The sequence below is a fragment of the Ursus maritimus genome, unplaced genomic scaffold, assembly GCF_017311325.1.
Source record: "Ursus maritimus isolate PB19 unplaced genomic scaffold, ASM1731132v1 scaffold_23, whole genome shotgun sequence".
Taxonomy (NCBI): domain Eukaryota; kingdom Metazoa; phylum Chordata; class Mammalia; order Carnivora; family Ursidae; genus Ursus; species Ursus maritimus.
In genome coordinates this window covers 33,136,508-33,159,250 of record NW_024424786.1, presented here as the reverse complement: position 1 = coordinate 33,159,250, position 22,743 = coordinate 33,136,508, and the positions used below count along the sequence as shown (strand labels likewise).

At 37.2% G+C, this 22,743-nt stretch overlaps 3 protein-coding genes across 3 annotated transcripts; all 3 read left to right on the top strand.

The window, feature by feature from the left end:
* The first annotated feature begins 1,617 nt into the window (after positions 1-1,617).
* LOC103666063 (olfactory receptor 5F1-like) lies at positions 1,618-2,562 on the top strand. Its single transcript, XM_040638717.1, has one exon. It carries the CDS (start codon positions 1,618-1,620, stop codon positions 2,560-2,562), a length of 945 nt encoding a protein of 314 aa, XP_040494651.1.
* Positions 2,563-7,800: 5,238 nt separating this feature from the next.
* On the top strand, positions 7,801-8,814 carry LOC103666209 (olfactory receptor 5F1-like). Its single transcript, XM_008694227.1, has one exon. The coding sequence runs from the start codon at positions 7,837-7,839 to the stop codon at positions 8,812-8,814; it is 978 nt and encodes a 325-aa protein (XP_008692449.1). The 5' UTR covers positions 7,801-7,836.
* Positions 8,815-12,715: 3,901 nt separating this feature from the next.
* On the top strand, positions 12,716-13,718 carry LOC103666062 (olfactory receptor 5F1-like). The gene has a single exon (XM_008694093.2). It carries the CDS (start codon positions 12,774-12,776, stop codon positions 13,716-13,718), a length of 945 nt encoding a protein of 314 aa, XP_008692315.2. The 5' UTR covers positions 12,716-12,773.
* Positions 13,719-22,743: the final 9,025 nt, after the last annotated feature.

Here is a 22,743-nt window from a genome sequence, read left to right as displayed (position 1 = left end):
AGTTTGTTTGTTTTTTGTTTTTTTCACTTTGCTTTATTTGTATTTAGATCTGGAAATCTGTTGTTTCATCCCCTTACAGGATCAGAATCACAAACATTAATTGTAAAAAGCCAACACAATTTTAAAATCATAAAAAAGAAGTTAGGTTTTTTTGATCCATTGTCTTATTTGCTCAGGGTATCATATTTCTTTAAATATTGTACAATGGAATTAATTTCTCATTGTCATTAAATTCACTCAAGAAGAGAGTTGGATTAACGGATTAACTTGCCAAGACAAAGGGAAAAGTGTACACACACACAAACACACATACACACAAAAGGAATGGAAAAGAAAAATAATGCTTTCAATAATTGAAAAGCAAGGGAAGATTAATATATTGGTATTGGGCCATGTACCCATTTGGGATAAGCTGCAAAGAGAGAGGAAAAACACAAATAGCCAATTAAAATTATTATCATTTTTTTAACTTTGGCAAAAGACTATTTTTTAATTTTTTAATTCTTTTTACATTCCACTGTAGTTAATATATAGTATATAATATAGTGATTCATCAATTATTTTGGTGAGACGTTAAAGTAACACAGAGATCAGGAACACCTCTATGATGCAAGGTCCACATAATGTTTGGTTCCACATATATGCATGTGATCATTATGTGTTCTCAGTTGAGACCGGAGTTCCTGCCTTAGAGGATTGACTCATAGTTAAAATCCACAATCTGGTTCCCATGGTTACCCTTTTCTCTTTATGAAAATAAGTATAAAAGCATAGCAAAGTGTATTTTTCAGAAGGTGTCTCAAATTCTGACAAATAGCTAATTTGAATTTTCATTGCATTGCATTGCATTTAAAAAATAGAATTTTTCTACTTTTGATTTTTAAGCTTCAACTGAGAACTCCTAATAGAAAAGAAAATAGTAAACTATCCAGGTAAGACCCTAGGAAGGAATTTAGCCGGATTTGATGCTGCTGTTCACAGAGGTGGACAAGTATCATGTCTGCTACTACATGATGTAACTTGAGAGTGTATTTGTAACAAGAACAATTGTTTCATTCCCTTTCCTTTTAAAACACTACAAAATCATTCCTAAGACTATAAGAGGTATCAAAATATTGGCTATTTAAAATGGTCACTATATTTGTTACTTGAGGTAGACAAGAACAATTTTTAGGTGCTTTGGTGGTGAGGAATATTCAGAGTGCTCCTGAGTGGAAAAAATAGATTTCAATTAAACACATGTATCTGTTCACAGAATGAGAGAATTTGAAGCAAGAATATTTTTATCATTTGCATATGGATGTTGGCTGGAATGAAAGAGCAGAACAACATAGAGAGCTTTTGCAGAAACTGAATGGGAGTGTGTGGTCTTGCACTAGTAAGTTGAGAGACCCTCAAACCTGATTCAATACAGACAATTGTTCATTAAATTCAAAGGCTGATCTATTTGTTCCCCAAATTCCTCCTACTCCATCACTCGATTTACTGTGTTGTATTATCCTAGGTTGTGTTCTCCCCCATGTGTGGACGGCCTCATAACAGTTCCATTTCCTGGAAACTTAAGACAGGAAAGTATTTACACCTAATGCAAGTTTAAGCAAATGATATGTGTGACGAATGGCCAGAAGAAACCACACGGCCCTGACTGAGTTCATCCTGCTGGGGTTAGCTGACACGATGGAGCTACAGATTGTCCTCTTTCTGCTTTTTCTGGTGATTTACACACTTACAGTTTGGGGGAATGTTGGGATGATCCTCTTAATCAGGACTGACTCCCGACTTCACACACCCATGTATTTCTTCCTGGCCAACCTGTCCCTCGTGGATGTTTGCTACTCCTCCACCATCACCCCAAAGATGCTGGTGGACCTGTTATCAGGGAAGAAAACCATCTCCTTTGCAGGCTGCTTCCTGCAACTGTACTTCTTCATCGCCTTGGCCACGACTGAATGCATCCTCTTTGGGTTAATGGCCTATGACCGGTATGTGGCCATATGCAACCCGCTCCTTTACCCTGTGGTCATGTCCAGGACAGTGTGCCTCAAAATGGCAGCGGGCGCTTTTACAGCAGGGTTCTTGAACTCCATGGTTAACACAAGTTATGTGAGCAGCTTGCCATTCTGCAGTTCCAATGTCATTCATCATTTCTTCTGTGACACCCCCCCACTTTTTAGGCTCTCGTGCTCCGACACACACCTGAATGAAAGTATCTTTTCCACATTTGCTGGTGTGAATATAGTAGGAAGTCTGCTGGTCATCCTCACCTCCTACTCCTATGTTCTCTTTTCTATCTTCCGTATGCATTCAGGGGAGGGGAGGCGCAAAGCCTTCTCAACCTGTGCCTCTCACCTGACCGCTATAACTCTGTTCTATGTCACCGCCATCTATACGTATCTGAGACCTAGTTCCAGCTACTCTCTGGATCAGGACAAAGTGGCTTCCATGTTCTACACGGTGGTGATCCCCATGTTGAATCCTCTGATCTACAGCCTCAGGAATAAGGAAGTAAAGAAGGCTTTATGGAATGTAACTACCAGGACACGCATCCCTTCGTTTCTCTGATTTGTTTGGTAAATTTTCTGAACTAGGTAGCAAATGAACTTTCTAGGTTCATTGGCTCCTACATTTTTCATTGGGATATTTCTAAGTAATTGCTTTCTGTTAATATTCAAGTGCATGCACCCATTTAGGAACCAAGTAATTCACAAGTCTTATAGATGGACTCTGGGCTTTCATGTAATTGTTGTTTTTTTGCTGGGTCCTCTTGAATAGGGCTTATTTCTAATCAAATCTTGGTTACAGAATGAAAGAGATTTAGTATTTAGAATCACAAGTGCCAATAGCACATGCAACTAAGCATATAGAATATTTGGAATTGTTCACTTATGTTTCCCATGCATTTTTATTTCACTATTTTTGATCTGTAAGAGACAGTTATGTATCACTCATGTGTGAAACAATATAAATTTAAAATATATTTGCATTTTAATTTATTGAATTATCTTCAGGAGGGAGGCTTAAATCAAATTTTAGGACTACAATTTTAATTGCAGCTATAAACTCACCATTTTTGTTTCCAGAGGCTTCTCCCCATACACATATATATCCATTAATAGATAAGTTGAGCTTGTCTAAAACGTGGTATCAGGAGAATTACCATCTCATTAGAAGGCAACTGTATGGTGACTAACATAATACAATAAAAAATAAAAAAATAATAAAGTATACAATGGAATATTACTCAGCCATCAAAAAGAACGATTTTTCAACATTTGCTACAACATGGACGGGACTGGAGCAGATAATTCTAAGCAAAATAATCCAAGCAGAGAAAGACAATTATCATATGGTTTCACTCATTTATGGAACATAAGAAGTAGGAAGATTGGTAGGAGAGGAAAGGGAAGAAGAAAGGGGGCGTAAACAGAAGGGGGAATGAACCATGAGAGACTATGGACTCTGAGAAAGAAATTGAGGGCTTCAGAGGGGAGGGGGGTGAGGGAATGGGATAGGCTGGTGATGGGTATTAAGGAGGGCACGTATTGCATGGTGCACTGGGTGTTATACGCAAGTAATGAATCATGGAACTCTACATCAAAAACTAGGGATGTACTGTATGGTGACTAACATAATATAATAAAAAATATTATTATAAAAATAAATAAAGTATAGGTATAATTAAAAAAAAAAAGAATGCACCAATTACTACTCTCATATTCCTTTCTCTGGTCTTCAAAATTTCCAACCTTTCCTTCCCTTCCTGTCTCTTGGACGAACACATAGGACAAAGTTACGCACACACGCATTCATCTGCTCATAGTTTAATCAGTGCATAGCTCCAAGGAGGTAGATCAATGTTCAGGGGATGAATCTGTCACATTGTCTTTACAATAAGCTCATGCATTTCCTCCTTATAGATATCTATCAATTGCCAATAAAAATCAATTCAACTTAATATTAAAGCCATGCTTTGCTGGTATGGAGGTAAACAGAGAGTTGGTTTAATAGAACTTTGCAGAGAACCCCCTACTCATAGGGGTTAGCGCTTCCTAAAGAAACAACCACACTTGGAATTTTTGGGGGAGAAATTCCCCATGGCCCTTGCCCTTGCAGCTGACATTGCACCAGATAGAAGTGATGTCCCTGTCTTCTGGGATATAGACACTGCATATGCTGTGTCCTGTCACAAAGAGTCCAACTAGCTCAACCATCCAATGTACCCAGTGACCTATGTAGGTGACCTTGCCCAGAGAAGTGTTTATGATGTCATGGCTCTTGTCTATGCACCTGTGGGCTTTACTGTCCCTCCCCAGGTCCCGGGTGGTTACCTGGCCTGGATACCCTGCAGCAGAAGGATCAGTTTGTTCTCTGAGATAATTGTCCTTCCTCTGAGTGGCTCGCCTACGGTCTTCTGTACCAGCTGGCTGCTCCCTGGCTGGATTCTTTCTGCATTCCCTGTCCCTTGTATTTAGTGGAATGATATATAGGACCAAGATACTTCACAAGTAAATGGCAATAATATATTCCTTCCACTAGATGTTTTATTTTTTGGTAAAATTTGACAATAAAAAGAATGTTTGGGAGAAAAAATCCAGGAATTCTGAAATTTGGTTTTTAAACATACACTATTTTAGGCCAAGTTCTCTGCTGCTAATTCACCTCTCCTATATTTACTGAATCTTATTCCAGAGTCTACAAATACTTACAACTTTGAGAGTAATGATCACTTAACTATCTTGCCTGCTTTTTAATTCCTTGAGTATGTGTATCTTATCTAAATTTTCATTATTTCTATAACCCATAAACTTGTAAAAAATATTTTTAAATTTTCATAATTTATTGCTTATTATTTAATATGTTTATGTAAGGCATGTTCCAAATATTGCATATTTATTTAACTCAAAGTAATTTAAACTGTAAAATCGTTGAGTCTTCTAATTAATTTGTTGGGTGGGATTTATCATTCTCTTTTCCCCTATGTATGTGACAATATGTATTAAATTCTTTCATGAATGTAAATAATCTTTTTGGTTCTTTGTATTGTATTTCCATAGTTTTCTGTTTTTCTAATTAGTGTTTGCTTCTGTTGAATGTAAAATTCAAATTTATTATCCAATATGCAGATATCAACCAATATTTTGCCTTATTCAATGGTTCTTCAGCTGTTTACTAAAATTAATAAAGGATGTTTAAAGTATATGCATTTTGGCTCTGCTTTGGCCAATATTTTCATCAGGGATTAGGTGAGGCTGGAAGAGGGTAGCTTACAAACCTGCGACCATCACCAAGTTGGAAAATAAGCACAGGGTTGGAAGAAATGAAACAGTCAATATGCCAATCACATACATGCAAAAACACACTGAAGGAAAAAAGATGTGTTATGAGTAGATGGAGCCCTACATTTAAGGAGAAAAAATGTGTACAGAGAGTTTGATAATTTTGATTTAGTTTGTGAGTGTTAGTAAACTAATACTCACATACGATGTATGTACATGCATGTGTATATATATATTCACATACACAAATGTGTATATACACACATATATGTATATACAAAAATATATATCTATATATTTATGATCTTCCAAGTGACTGGGATAAAAGGGGACAGGACAGGGTTAGGTAGCTGGGTATTGTTTCCTTCTGCTGAAGCTAGTGCTCCAGTTGACTCACCCACTAACAGTTGGCCTATTGAAAAGTCATTTAATAGCCTGAAATCTCAGCTGCAAAATGTATAACGTAATATCGTCACTCTCAAAGACTGGAAGGGAGGATTAGTTGAGAATTTAAATGGAAAAGAGTAATATATTACGAGTTCTCAATGCAAATAGGCTCTCCGTGATTATGGACGCCCAATGTGGTTTATTTCACCTTGCTTTCCTTGTATTTAGACCTGAAAAATCTGTTGTTTTTTCCTTCTAGGATCAGAATCATAGAAAATATTGCAAAAGCCAACACAATTCTGAAATCATAAAAATTAGTTAGTTTTAGTTTTAGCTAGAGTTAATTTTTTTTATCCATTGCATTATTTACCCAGGGTTCAGTATTTCCTTAAACACTGTGTAATGGAGTTAGTTTCTCCTTCTCATTAATTTCACTCAAGACAAAGTTGAATGGAAGGTTACACCTGTCCAGACAACGGGAGGGGCGCACACACACACACACACACACACACACACACACATACACACAAACACACAAAAACATAATTTCACACAAAAAGAAAAAAAAAGAATAATAATTTTTTCAATTACTAAGTAAACAAAGGAAGAGTAATACGTTGGTACTGGGCTATGTACCCAATCAGAATAAGCTAAAAATACAAAGAGAGAGGCAATACAAATAACCAATTAAAAAGTACTATCATTTTTTTTCTTTAAGAAAGATCATCATTTTTTAAAAAGTACTATCATTTTTTTTTTACTCTAAGAAAGACTTTATTTAAAGTAACATAAACAAATATCAAATGATTTCACTCGTATGTGGAATTTGAGAAACAAAACAGATGAACTTAGGGGTTGGGAAGAAAAATAAGACTAAAACAGAGAGGTTGACAAACCATAAGAGACCCTTAACTGTAGGAAACAACCTGAGGGTGGCAGCAGGGTGGGATGGGGTAACTGGGTGATGGGCATTAAGGAGGACACTTGGTGGAATGAGCCCTGGGTGTTATATGCAACCGATGAATCACTAAATGCTACCTCTAAAGCTAGTAATACACTATATATTAATTCGATTAAATTTAAAGAAAAAAAGAAAAAGAAAATGCTCACAGGGTGCCTGGGTCGCTCAAAAATAAATCCATAAATAAAGTAACAGAGAGATCAGTGAGTACTTTGTGATACAAGCCCCACATAATGTTTGATTCCATATATCTGCCTGTGATCATACTGTGTGACCTTTTGAGACTGTCTGCCTTTAGAGGATTGACTTACAATTAACCCATAATCCAGTCCCCATGGTTACCCATTCTTTAGGAAAACAAAATAAATGTGCACCAATGAGTATTTAATCACAAAGTGAATCAAATTTTACAAACAGGTATAGGGAATATTACTGTATTTCATTTCATTTAACAATGAAAACTTCCTTATTCTGTAAGTACTATTTGAGAATCCTTGCTAAAAATGAAAATACTAGATTACACAGGTAAGACCCTGGGAAGGAAGTAACCAGGATTTGGTGCCGCTGCTCAATGAGGTGGACAGCTAGCATGTCTGCTGTTAAGGTGGTTCACTTAAGAGTGTACTTTGCAATGAGAGCAATACTTTGGATCACTTTTAAAACACTACAAGTCATTTTTAAATATATGATAGATTGTAAATAGTGATTATTAGAAATGGTCGCTATTGTTGCTACTTGATGGACCCAAGACAATGCATGGGTTTGGAGTTGAAGAATATTCAGAGTGGTCCTGAGGATAAAAGGAAAGGAAAAACAAGACTGAGCTAAACTCACTTACCCACTCAGAATATGGGAGAGATATCAGCAATGATATTTTTTATCCTTTGCATTTGGACCCAGACTGTAGAGACAGACAGGAGTACAAAGTATGCTGCTTGTGGGAAACTGAATGGGAGTGTGTGGTCTTGCACTACTGAGTTGAGAGACCCTCAACCCTGATTCAATACAGACAATTGTTCATTAAATTCAAAGGCTGATCTATTTGTCCCCCAATTTCCTCTTACTCCGTCACTCGATTTACTGTGTTGTATTATCCTAGGTTGTGTTTTCCCCCATGTGTGAATGGCCTCATAACAGTTCCATTTCCTGGAAACTTAAGACAGGAAAGTATTTACACCTAATGCAAGTTTAAGCAAACGATATGTGTGACGAATGGCCAGAAGAAACCACACGGCCCTGACTGAGTTCATCCTGCTGGGGTTAGCTGACACGATGGAGCTACAGATTGTCCTCTTTCTGCTTTTTCTGGTGATTTACACACTTACAGTTTGGGGGAATGTTGGGATGATCCTCTTAATCAGGACTGACTCCCGACTTCACACACCCATGTATTTCTTCCTGGCCAAACTGTCCCTCGTGGATGTTTGCTACTCCTCCACCATCACCCCAAAGATGCTGGCAGACCTATTATCCGAGAAGAAAACCATCTCCTTTGCAGGCTGCTTCCTGCAACTGTACTTCTTCATCGCCTTGGCCACAACTGAATGCATCCTCTTTGGGTTAATGGCCTATGACCGGTATGTGGCCATATGCAACCCGCTCCTTTACCCCGTGGTCATGTCCAGGACAGTGTGCCTCAAAATGGCAGCGGGCGCTTTTACAGCAGGGTTCTTGAACTCCATGGTTAACACAAGTTATGTGAGCAGCTTGCCATTCTGCAGTTCCAATGTCATTCATCATTTCTTCTGTGGCAGCCCTCCACTTTTTAGGCTCTCGTGCTCCGACACACACCTGAATGAAAGTATCATTTCCACATTTGCTGGTGTCAATATGGTGGGAAGTCTGCTGGTCATCCTCACCTCCTACTCCTATGTTCTGTTTTCTATCTTCCGTATGCATTCAGGGGAGGGGAGGCGCAAAGCCTTCTCAACCTGTGCCTCTCACCTGACCGCTATAACTCTGTTCTACGCCACCGCCATCTATACCTACCTGAGACCTAGTTCCAGCTACTCTCTGGATCAGGACAAAGTGGCTTCTGTGTTCTACACGGTGGTGGTCCCCATGTTGAATCCTCTGATCTACAGCCTCAGGAATAAGGAAGTAAAGAAGGCTTTATGGAACGTAACTACGAGATCCCGCCATTTCTGTGGTTGTCTGGTTGATTTTCTGAACAAAACAGTATTTAATTGACTTTTGAAAGCTGCGTCAAGACTCCAGTTTTTCTTTAGAATATTTTCGGAGTGATTAGAGTCTACAGTATTCACATATATGAAACAACGAAGCATAAGGTAAATTATGAAAGTTATATAAGGCCATAGAACCTTCATGTAATCCTTTCTACTTAACTTCTTTTCAAGTCAAAATTTCCAAACTGTCTCTCCCTTTCTCTCTCTTTGCCTGTTACATACACAGAAACCACATAGACACTTTTAGCTGTGACAAAGTTTAATCAGTGCATGGTTGCAAAAGGCATAGATCAATGTTCAGTGTATAATCTGACATATTCTTTATAATAAACTCATGGCTTTTCTGCTCAAAAATTGTATATCATTTGCAAATCATTTTAATTTAACTTGATACTTAAAGCTGAGCTTTATTAATATGGAAGGAAACAGGGAGTTGATTGATTAGAAACTTGGCAAGTACCAAGACTTGCCTAGGAGACAGCCACATGTACAGTTTTTGGACAGAAATTCCCCATGGTCTTAACCCTTGCCACTGAAGTTGCAAGTGATAGAAGTAGCGATGTCCATGTCATCTGGTATGTAGACATAACATGGATGGTTTCCTGCCACAAAGACACGATCCGGATTGTATTCCAATGTTTCCTCTGATCCACATAAGTGATCTTGCCCAGACAGGTGTACGTGAAGTCATCGGTTTTTTCTATGCACCCGTGAGCCATATTCTCACGCCCCAGGTCCATGGTGGTTACCTGGCCCTGGACACCCTGCAGCCAATGATCAGCTTGTCTTCAGAGATAATTTGTTCTTTGACTAAGTGGTAGTTTGCTCATATTCTTCTGCACAAGATGGATGCTCCTTGACTGGACCCTTTCTTTTCTCTGTCCTGGGTATTTAGCAGATTCATGGATCAGACTGAGATATTTCACAAGTAAATACTAATATTATATTCCTCTTATTAAATGCTTTAATTTCTTTTAAAACTTACAAATAGCACTAATGGGCGATAAAATCCAGTTATTCTGAGATTTGGGTTTGAGACATGTCCTATTTGAGGTCATGTTCTCTGCTCTCTAGTTAACCTCTCCAACATTTGCTCAATCTCCTTGACAGAGTCTACAGCTAATTCCAACTTTGGGAGCAATTTTCACTTAATTATCTTGCATGCTTTTTTAATTCTTTGACTACATGTTTCTTATCCATTTTGATTATTTCTTTAAACAAAATTACTTGTAAAAATATTTTAAATTATCCTAATTTCTTGCTTATTGTTTGTTACATTTATGTAAAAAGTGCAATTATTATATACTTTATGTAACTCAAGATAAGCTTAAACTATAAAAACATTGAGTTTTCTCATTATTATATAGAGTGGGGATTTATCACTCTCTTTTGTTTTAAGTCCTTGACCATATTTACTAAACCTTTCCTCATGAATGTAATAGTGTTTTTGCCTCTTTGATAGACTATATCCATTGCTTTTCTCTTTTTCTAATTCCCTCATTCTTTTGTTTTGGCTGAATTTTAATTCAAATTCATTATGCAAATATACAGATGTCAACCAACATTTTGTCTCATTTAATGATTTTTGAGTAATTTATTTACTAAAATTAATGAAAGATGTTTGAAGTATATGCATTTAGGCTTTGTTTTGGCCAATATTTTCATCGGTGATTATGTGAGGCCAGAAGAGACTAGCTTACACAACGTGTTAGCATCACAAAGTTGGAAAAATAAACCAACAATTTGGAAGAAATGAAGCAATCAATATCAAGAATCACATACATCCAAAAACACAGCGAAAGAAAAAGAGATGATATTATTAGAAGATGAAGTCCTGCACTTAGGCAGGAAAAAATGTGTACAGAGAATTTAATCTTAATACACAAATATTGATTTTGATATAGTTTGTTAAATGTCAACTAACAGGCATGCACACTGTAATTTTCATTGCCGTATTAAAATGAGAAGTGTACAACTGTAAACAAGAAACAGGTATTTACTAGAAGATGCACACACACAGACACATATGCATGTGTGCACACATGGATATGTACATATATAGGTACATGTGTATGTATGTGAATATCGTCACGATTCTTAGTGACTAGGGTGAAAGGAGACAGGACAGGGAAGTTAGGTAGCTGGGTATTATTTCCTTCTGGTGAAGACTCTGCTCCAGTTGATTCTCCCACTTTCTAACAGTGTGTCTATCGAAAAGTCATTTAACAACCTGAAATCTCAGTTGCAAAATGCATAAAAGAATAATGTCAACCTCAAAGACTGGCATGGAGGATTAACTGAAAGTTTAAATGGAAAAGAGCTATATGTTGTGAGTTCTCAATGCAAACAGGCTCCCCATGCGTACAGACGTCCAAGATGGTTTATTTCACCTTGCTGTCCTTGTTTTTAGATCTGGAACATCTTTCATTTCATCCCCTTCTAGGCACAGAATCATAGACAATAATTGCAAAATCCGACATAATTCTGAAATCATAAAAACACGAGTTACTGTTCTTATCCATTGTATTATTTGCCCAGGGTTTAATATTTCCTTAAATATTGTGCACTTAAGTTAGTTTCTCCTTCTCATTAACTTCACTCAAGACAGAGTTGAATGGAAGGATACACTTGCCCAGACAAAGGAGGGGTGTGCACACATGTGTGTGCGTGCGCGCACACACACACACACACAAATAACACAGACACATAAAAACACAATTTCACACAGAAGGAAACAGAAAGAATTTTTTTTTTTCAGTTACTGAAAAGACAAAGGAGGAATAATAATTTGGTACAGGGATTTGTATCCATTTGGGATAAGTCAAAAATATAAAGGGAGAAGCAGTATCAACAACCAATTAAAAGTATTATTATTTAATTTTTTTACTTTGGCAAGACTTTTTTAAAGTAACATAGAGATGAGGAATTACTTTGTGATGCAAGCCCCACAAAATGTTAGATGCCATATATCTACCTGTGATCATATTGTGTCTTCTTTAGAGACTAGACCTTCTGTCTCTAGAGGTCTGACTCACAATTAACCCATAATCTAGTCCCATTGCTACCCAATGCTCCTTATGAAAACAAAATAAAAGTGTGGCAATGTGTATTTACTCAGAAGGCATCTCAAATGTTTACAAAAAAGGTAAATTGAATGCTTAATGCATTTCATTACATGTAAAAATGAAATTTTCTTCCTTTTTCTATATGCTCCATCTGATTGGAGAACATCTCATAAAAAGGAAAATACTAGACTCCACAGGTAAGACCCTGGGAAGGGAGTGATCAGGATTTCGTGCTGTTACTCACTGAGGTGGACACATAGCATGTCTCCTGCTAAGGATGGTAATTCAGAAGTGTATTTTGTGATGGGAACAAATTTTTGGATCACCTTTAAAGCATAACAAAATCATTTTAAAATAAATGATAGGAGTCTGAAAACTGATTATTAGAATTGATCACTATTGTTGCTGCTTAAAGCACTCAAGAGGGACTTCTGGGAAGCAGTGTATGAATTTTAGAGTTGAAGAATATTCAGAATGGTCTTGATGATAAATGGAAAGGAAAAAGAAATAGAGCTAAACTCACATACCTGCTCAGAGAATGGGAGAGATATCAGCAATGATATTTCTATCCTTTGCATTTGGACACAGACTGTACTGAGAAAATAATATAACATATGTAGGTTTGTGGAAACTGAAGTGGGATGGGTGGTCTTGCACTGCTGAGTTGAGAGACCCCCAAACCTGATTCAACACAGACAATTGTTCATTAAATTCAAAGGCTGATCTATTTGTCCCCCAAATTCCTCTTACTCCATCACTCGATTTACTGTGTTGTATTATCCTAGGTTGTGTTCTCCCCCATGTGTGAATAGCCTCATAACAGTCCCATTTCCAGGAAACTTAAGACAGGAAAGTATTTACACCTAATGCAAGTTTAAGCAAACGATATGTGTGACGAATGGCCAGAAGAAACCACACGGCCCTGACTGAGTTCATCCTGCTGGGGTTAGCTGACACGATGGAGCTACAGATTGTCCTCTTTCTGCTTTTTCTGGTGATTTACACACTTACAGTTTGGGGGAATGTTGGGATGATCCTCTTAATCAGGACTGACTCCCGACTTCACACACCCATGTATTTCTTCCTGGCCAACCTGTCCCTCGTGGATGTTTGCTACTCCTCCACCATCACCCCAAAGATGCTGGCAGACCTATTATCCGAGAAGAAAACCATCTCCTTTGCAGGCTGCTTCCTGCAACTGTACTTCTTCATCGCCTTGGCCACAACTGAATGCATCCTCTTTGGGTTAATGGCCTATGACCGGTATGTGGCCATATGCAACCCGCTCCTTTACCCCGTGGTCATGTCCAGGACAGTGTGCCTCAAAATGGCAGCGGGCGCTTTTACAGCAGGGTTCTTGAACTCCATGGTTAACACAAGTTATGTGAGCAGCTTGCCATTCTGCAGTTCCAATGTCATTCATCATTTCTTCTGTGACAGCCCTCCACTTTTTAGGCTCTCGTGCTCCGACACACACCTGAATGAAAGCATTTTTTCCACATTTGCTGGTGTGAATATGGTTGGGGCTTTACTGGTCATCCTCACCTCCTACTCCTATGTTCTGTTTTCTATCTTCCGTATGCATTCAGGGGAGGGGAGGCGCAAAGCCTTCTCAACCTGTGCCTCTCACCTGACCGCTATAACTCTGTTCTACGCCACCGCCATCTATACCTACCTGAGACCTACTTCCAGCTACTCTCTGGATCAGGACAAAGTGGCTTCCGTGTTCTACACGGTGGTGATCCCCATGTTGAATCCTCTGATCTACAGCCTCAGGAATAAGGAAGTAAAGAAGGCTTTATGGAACGTAACTACCAGGACACGCATCCCTTCGTTTCTCTGATTTGCTTGGTAAATTTTCTGAACTAGGTAGCAAATGAACTTTCTAGGTTCATTGGCTCCTACATTTTTCATTGGGATATTTCTAAGTAATTGCTTTCTGTTAATATTCAAGTGCATGCACCCATTTAGGAACCAAGTAATTCACAAGTCTTATAGATGGACTCTGGGCTTTCATGTAATTGTTGTTTTTTTGCTGGGTCCTCACAAATAGGGCTTATTTCTAATCAAATCTTGGTTAGAGAATGAAAGAGATTTAGTATTTAGAATCACAAGTCACAATAGCACATGCAACTAACCATATAGAATATTTAGAATTGTTCACTTATGTTTCCCATGCATTTTTATTTCACTATTTGATCTGTAAGAGACAGCTATGTATCACTCATGTGTGAAACAATTTAAATTTAAAATATATTTGCATTTTAATTTATTGAATTGTCTCCAGGATGGAAGCTTAAATCAAATATTAGGACTACAATTTTAATTGCAGCTATAAACTCACCATTTTTTTTTCCAGAGCCTTCTCCCCATACACACATATATCCATTAATAGATAAGTGTGAGCTTGTCTAAAACGTGGTATCAGGAGAAGTATCATCTCATTAGAATGCAACTGTATGGTGACTAACATAATATAATAAAAAAAAAAAAAAAAATAAAGTATACAATGGAATATTACTCAGCCATCAAAAAGAACAATTTCTCAACATTTCCTGCAACATGGACGGGACCGGAGGAGATAATGCTAAGCAAAATAAGCCAAGCAGAGAAAGACAATTATCATAGGAGTTCACCTATTTATGAACATGAGAAGAGGAAGATCGTGTAGAGAGGAAGAAGAAAGATAAACAGCTATGGGCAATGAACCATGAGAGACTATGGACTCTAGGAAACAAACTGAGGGCTTCAGAGAGGAGGGGGGTGGGGGAATGGGATAGGCTGGTGATGGGTATTAAGGAGGGCATGTATTGCATGGTGCACTGGGTGTTATACACAACTAATGAATCATGGAACTTTACATCAAAAACTAGGGATGTACTGTATGGTGACTAACACAATGTAATAAAAAATATTATTATAAAAAATAAATAAAGTATAAGTATAATTAAAAAAAAAGAATGCACCAATTACAACTCTCATATTCCTTTCTCTAGTCTTCAAAATTTCCAACCTTTCTTTCCCTTCCTGTCTCTTGGATGGACACATAGGACAAGTTACACACACATGCAGTCAGCTGCTCAGAGTTTAATCAGTGCATAGCTCCAAGGAGGTAGATCAATGTTCAGGGGATGAATCTGACACAGTGTCTTTACAATAAGCTCATGCATTTCCTCCTTATAGATATCTATCAATTGCCAATAAAAATCAATTCAACTTAATATTAAAGCCATGCTTTGCTGGTATGGAGGTAAACAGAGAGTTGGTTTAATAGAACTTTGCAGAGACTGAGTAGGGGTTAGCGCTTCCTAAAGAAACAACCACACTTGGAGTTTTGGGGGAGAATTTCCCCATGACCTTTGCCCTTGCAGCTGACGTTGCACCAGACAAAAGTGATGTCCCTGTCATCTGGGATATAGACACTGCATATGCTGTGTCCCGTCACAAAGAGTCCAACTAGCTCAACCATCCAATGTACCCAGTGACCTATGTAGGTGACCTTGCCCAGAGAAGTGTTCATGATGTCATGGCTCTTGCACCTGTGGGCTTTACTGTCCCTCCCCAGGTCCCGGGTGGTTACCTGGCCTGGACACCCTACAGCAGAAGGATCAGTTTGTTCTCTGAGATAATTGTCCTTCCTCTGAGTGGCTCGCCTACGGTCTTCTGTACCAGCTGGCTGCTCCCTGGCTGGATTCTTTCTGCGTTCCCTGTCCCCAGTATTTAGTAGATTGATATATAGGACCAAGATACTTCACAAGTAAATGACAATAATATATTCCTTCCACTAGATTTTTTATTTTCTGGTAAAATTTGACAATAGTAAGAATGTTTGGGAGAAAAAATCCAGTTATTCTTAGATTTGGTTTTTAGACATATCCTATATTAGGCCACATTCTTCACTCTCTGATTCAGTTTTTTTACATTTACTTAATCTGATTTACAGAGTCTACAAAAACTTTCAAATTCGGGGCCTATAATCACTTAATTATATTGCCAGCTTTTTAATTTCTTAAATATGTGTTTCTTATGTAAATTTTGGTTACTTCTTTAATGCATAAACTTGTAAAAATATTTTTAAATTATCATAATTTTTGTATATTGTTCAATACATTTATGTGAAAAATGTTCCAGAGATTGTTTATTTTCTTTAACTCAAAATAAATTTAAGCTGTGAAACCACTAAGACTTCTAATTATTATATTGAGTGAACAAACAAGTTGGAAATAATGAGGAATCAATATTCAAGAATCACATAGCTCCAAATAAACAACCAAAAAAGAAATATAATTAATTTTGAAATCCTGTATTTAGGCAAAAAAATTTGTACAGACAGTTTGATATTATATATAAGAATAATTTTGGATCTAGTTTGTTACATGTGAATTAACATGGACAACAATTTCCAGTAGTCCATTAAAAATGGCAGTTATACCTTTGTAAACAATAATTAAATGAAGGCTAGGTGCTGAAATAAGTGAAGTAATAATCCTATTTAATTTCACGTTGCTCTAATAAAAGAGAAGATAGTATGTTAGCTTACAATAAGCGTCTCTCAGAGGATAGAGATAAGCGAAATTTTGTCAAGAAGATAATGCCCAAGGGGTTGGATGAACAGGTAAAAAATTAAATAAAAGTAGTTGAGTTGATGTGAGAAGATATAATCTGTAGAAAAGGAATGTACAAAGAGCCGTATTGAAAATGTATAACTTTTGGGCCCCGGGGTGGCTCAGCCTGTTGAGCTTCTGACTCTCGATTTTGGCTCAGGTCATGATCTCAGGGTTATGGGATCAAGCCCCATGTCAGGCTCCACACTCAGTGGGGAGCCTGCTTGAGGTTCTCCCTCTCTCTCTGCCTCTCCTCCCCAAACAAATAAATAAATCTTAAAAAAAGAAAATGTACAGCTTTATGAAAATATACAACTTTATAAAAGCAAGCTTAAAACAAGTAGGTTTATTGAAAACACGGAACACACATCAAATAAAATGTGTTGCAACAGAAAGCAGAAATGTGCACCTTGTTGCTAAACTTAGGTATAATTTACCATTTTGTCTGGGAAATTGGTGTGTACTACCTCTAACGTTCTCTTTAAATTTTGTGATTTTAATCTTAATGTGAAAACATTGCATATGTCTACGTACCACTCCAAAGTCTCAGAAGAATCCTTGGTATACTTCAGCCACTTAACATGCATAGTTCCAGCTACTCTCTGGATCAGGACAAAGGGGAAGGTAGTGAATATTAACCAAGTAATATTGAGGGTTTGCAAACGGGAGATCAACTGGATGAAGATTTATGTCGAAAGCTGAGTTTCCAAATTGGGCTCCAAACCCTCAACTTCTTGAAGTCTTAGGATCATTTTAACTATGTGTTGTAAAGTAAAATTAGTAAAATATAACTTATTAGCTAAGGTTGTGTTGAGAATGTGTCAGATTCATTTATACACTGATGAGAGAAGGAGCGAGATAAAAAGAAATTACAGATTTGGAGAGGATATGGAAACAGGAGATTTATTTAGCTTGGAAACAGAAAAAGCAGCATTAAAAACATCTGAAATAAAGGTTGAGGTTTGATTTTACAAGTCATAACATTATCATGCCCAAATCATGTATCGCAGAAGAGAACTGTGTTTCAGAGTTATCCTAAATGCTTGATTTGGTGAGAGTAGTCAAAAGGAACAACAGATTTAAGAAGCAAATGCTAAAGATATATCAATGGCTGTTTGCAGTGACATAGCTTTACCTCCAGCGGTAGGGTCCAGTACGGACAGCAAACATGGGCTCATGAAATGGTGCCAACAGAGATTAGAAGCAGAGTGACAAGAAACAAGTTTGGTTTTTAAGTGGCTATGGTCAGTGACTTTTTTCTGACATGTAAACAAAATTGCAACATACACTCTTTTCTTATTCTTCATTTTTACTTTTCCCTTTAAGAAGTGCATGTGTGTTAAATTTATCTCCTAAGGATAGGCTGATAACTTTGCATGAGACCCATGTGAAGTAGCTATCTACCATTAACCAGTTCAGATGCACAGATCATAATGGATTTGATGTGCAAAAATCCCTAATTCCTACAATGATTCTTCAAAGGTGAAAATTGACATTCTACCACAAAAAAACAATGTTTTACATTTTGTACATAGAAAACCTTACGTACCAATAATACAAATATGAAGATGCTTCTAGTGATGGTTACTAAATTAGCTTTATGTCCAGAGCATCAAAAATATATGGACCCATGTGATGATGAATGATATTAAGTGATCCCAGTTTTTTCAATGAAAAAAAAAAAAGAAGAAATAAAAGAAATGTAGAGGACTTCTATAATGGGGGACCAAGGTCCTCTGTGAATCACTATGTCTTTAATAAAGCAAAGAATATACTCAAAATGTTAAATCAATTTTTTCAGAGCTCTGGATATCAACCAAAGGTTAGAAACAATGTGAGGAGAATTTACTCAATAAAAACTGATGAATTTTGGTAAGAATAACGGTTTGTGGCATAGTAACTTGACCTAATACCATCACAGTTCTCAACAGTTAAGCAAGAGTCATGAAAACCAGCAGCTTGAAAACAATGTTAACTGCTGTATAGATACTGGATTGTGCAGACTGAGTTTGGACTCCTAAGGATGCCCCATCCCCAGAGTAATCAATACATCCTATAAAACATAAAGAAATAAGGCTCTTATATAGTATCACAATTAAATAAGACATTAATAACATTGAAAAATCCCATCTACATGGGTATTAAAAAGTTATCAAATAATACACTCCAAATGATAATATAAATTGTAAATACTGGATCATGTAAACTAAAAAATAAAATAAATTACAAAATTGCATATTAGAAGTGATGCAATTTCTGTAAGTCCTTAAAGAAGTTTAAGTGCTACTAATACTAACCAAGACATAATTAAAAGAAATTGCAAATTATTTGTCTTAAATACTCAAGAACGTATGAACAGGAAACTATATGCAAAATAGCATAAGTGAGTTATGAAGAGAAAGCCAGAGAAATGGATGGGATTTTTGAGATGATATGTTTTCTTGTATCCCATGCACGGAGAATGTGTTGATAGACTTTTATTTAACTAGGGACTTCAAAATGTTTCAAGAGAAATTGGTACACCAGATAAACAGTACCAGAAGGGGTGAGGAAGCAGACTAAATCATATGTGCTTATGAACCATCCGACTCATATTCTCTTTGCTCTGGCCTCCTCATTCCACTTCCCTGTCACTACCCCTCAGTGACTTATCTCAGTGAAAATGTAACTGTCATTGTCACCTGTGTCACCTCACTGTGAGGAAGAGACTAGGATGACCCTGGCATTTCAGGGTCCAGGTGACAAGAGTTTCACAAATCATTTTGTACAGACAGTTAATGTCAGCATCTAATTGTATGCCTGGCTTCACCGAGACTCTGCCTGGGAGAAACATCTGGTAGCTAGATTTCTAAATGAATTCACCAAATTGAGATGATAGGATATATTGCATGAGTAATGGGGCATCTCATAGTAGCCCTAGTAGCGGAAAGAGCCTGAGCGCAGTCTCTGGATCTGGGAAAGAACTTGAAACAAGGACTTGTATCTCTTCATGTCATGTTTGCTGATGTTTGTACATCTGTCTAATTCTCCTCTGTGTACCTGATGTCTGAGTTCTGACTTGTTGCAGGAAATGGTTGAATGTTTGGTGTAACACCTACTGTTGAGCCCAATTAAGTAGGGTCTGTGCGTGCAGTCAGGTGGGATATAATGGCCACATAAAATGTGGGGGTGAGAGTGAAGAAATTTCTTAGATAATTCATGCAGGGCGTAAGTAGAAAAAGCAAGACATCTATGTTAATCTGGTTAAACTAAGCAGAATAGAAAACCTGTTTGATATTCTTTAAAAAAGAATAATCCAGGACAGGATCCTAGGTTTAGTGTGAAGTAATCATTCCAGAACAGGTGGCTCTGATGTTTGTTATTGGCTGGTCTCATGGTTGCTGTGGTCATTTACAGGCCAGCCAGCCAAAGTGGGAAGACAGACATCCTTTCAAGTAAGTGAGTAAACCTGCTCACAGTGTTTTCCCCCCTATTTCATTGCCAAGAATTAAGTCAGGCAAGGTGCAAGAGACACTGGGAACACATCCTAGCATCTATGGAAATAAAAAAGAAGGAAATGAAGGAAAATTTAATTTCATAGACACAATGAGTTTCTAGCATGGTGCACGATACCATCAAGAAGAGAAGGAGAGCCAAATAAAAGGAATTAAGGGAAAAATGGCATGGTTTAATTTAGATCATAAACAACTGTTATCCCTGAAATAATAAAGAAAAAACTGATGAATGTGAGATAGTACTGAGAAGAATACTTTTTAAAAAACTATTTCAATTAAAAAAGATTGCAAGGATATGAACTAAGAGATTAGAGGGATATGAGTGGAATTAACTGATATGAGGAGATTAAGTCAGCATAATTTGATGACCGACTAGATACTATGGGCAAACTGATGGAGAATGAGAAATATGTCATATTTTGTAATTTAGCTGGTTTTATGTATGGTAAAATCGGGAATCAAAACAAAAGAAAGTGCTCAGGCATAATCTCTATGTAAATCCTGCTACCATGTCTCACAATGGATATTCAACCTCAACCTTGATGTTGGCCACCATCAGCTCCCACATAGATTACTAAAATCCACTCCCCTTCTACTTAGTGTCTCCTGGCTTCCACTCTTGTCCATGCCATAGTATACTGTATTCTTGTATCATCCCATTTTCAGACTTTGTAGCCACTGTTAACAATGGAAGAGAACACAATAAATATGATAAGTGACGTAGAAAGATTAAATGGTAGAGTGAATTATTGAGTCTCTAAAAATCCCCAGAGTGTTCTATGTAGGGGGTTCCATACTTGGAGCTGGATGGGCACCAGTAAACAACACAATGCCCTGGAATCAAGGAGCTAATGACAAGAAGAGAAGGTCAAATTCAGGGGACAGCCAGGTTGTTCAGTTAGTTAAGCATCTGCCTTTGGCTCAGGTCATGATCCCGGGGTCCTGAGATTGAGTCCTGCATCGGGCTTCTTGCTCGTGGGGGCGGGCAGGAATACTGGGTCACTTGTCGTGGCATATGGCGCGCTAGCTCAGTTTCACAGAAGAACACATCTTTGGTAGTCTATAGAGTACAAATTTTTTCTTATGGAAGTATATGTAACTAGAAAATTCCACCTACGGCACGAACAGAGGACCTTAACACATGAACATCCCGGACGATACATGGAGTCTAGATAATTTCGAAGTTGCGTTATTTGAGTCTTAGAAATGGCGTTTTAATAATTTCAAATTTAGTATCCTCAGATTTCATGCATAAATACAGACCAATTTTAAGTCTGTGAATATCCTAGTGGGGGAATTGCTGTATTCTCCATAGATGGAGAGGAAGGGGAGAAAGGTAGAGAGGAGTGGCCAGGAGGCTACTGTTCCTCAGACCATACTCCATAGGGAGAGCATCTTCACGGCAGCTCTGGGCCAACCAGAGACAGCCTTGGTTACTCTCTAAGTTACCACCTGATCAACAAGATTATTGAGTTTAAAAATGCACCATATCATGGAGAGAAGATGCCCCTGCAATGAATAAGGAGCTATTTTCTACCAAAGTTCCACCGACCTATTTAAGTAAATTATGAGTTTCACAGAAAAATAAGAATGGCTGGAATTTGTTCCGTGAATAATTCAAAACCAAAATTTATATTACATAAGACCATAGTCTTTATAAAAGAGTGACACAGTGATTTCTCCATAATATAAGAAAGGTAAGCAGAAATTATTTTACCCCACTTATTTTATTGCACTGTAACTTTTTTTTAATTCAAGAATCAAAACTCAGAAAACACCTTCTTCCAATCAGGTTCCTTTATGAGATAAATCTGAACTTCAATATATACAGTATAACTATAATTAATCAATCTTTCATTTTTTTAAGAGTAAATGAGATATAAAATGGCATGAAATCCTTTTGTGATTATGAAAAGTCTCATATTCTTAGTTGTATTGACATTACTAAAAATATTAAATTCAAAATTGTATTTCCTATTTAATATTCTATGAAGCCCATTGAGGTTTTTGTTTGTTTGTTTTTTTGAGTATAGTTGACACACAAACACACAATATTACATTAGTTTCAAATGTACAACATAGTGATTCAACAACTCTATACATTGTTCTATGATCACCACAAGTGTAGCTACAATCCGTAATAAACACACACACACACACACACACACACACACACACACACGAAAAGAGAAGGAAGAAAGAAAAGAAAGGGAAAGAAAAGAAAAAAAAAAATGGACCCTGACATTACATGGCTGAGTTTGAAGTCAGGTCACATCCTATTTTCTGATATTGATCAAGTTACTTAATCCCTGTATGCCTCTGGCTCTTTATGCAAAATGTGAGTAATAACAGTACCTACTTCATTCAGAATATAATACGTGAGCGAACACAGGGAAAGTCATTAACAGGGTGGTTAGCACATAATAAATGTTCAAAACCTAACAATAATAAAAAGAATTCCAAATAATCAGGCCTCTCTGCTGTCCATAGCCATGCCCATTCTTGCTAACATAAAAATGTTGGTGAATAAAGAATTCAAGTTCTCGTGTTAAGATTGCAAAATACTATTCATTGTTAATAAAGAGAAAAGATTGATTTCAGAAAAGAAAATAGTTGAAACATTTATTGCTGAGGATCCTTTCGTATGTTAAATAGGATTTGAGTTAGACTTTGAAATTTAATTTTGCTTATATATCTATAACAAAGCCTACTTCTCTTATTTGCTCAAACTACAGGAGACTGGCAGAGATGAGAGAAAAAAAAAATGAAA

Coding starts and splice junctions, on each gene's coding strand:
- LOC103666063 (XM_040638717.1), top strand. CDS start 1,618: ATGGCCAGAAGAAACCACACGGCCCTGACTGAGTTCATCCTGCTGGGG.
- LOC103666209 (XM_008694227.1), top strand. CDS start 7,837: ATGGCCAGAAGAAACCACACGGCCCTGACTGAGTTCATCCTGCTGGGG.
- LOC103666062 (XM_008694093.2), top strand. CDS start 12,774: ATGGCCAGAAGAAACCACACGGCCCTGACTGAGTTCATCCTGCTGGGG.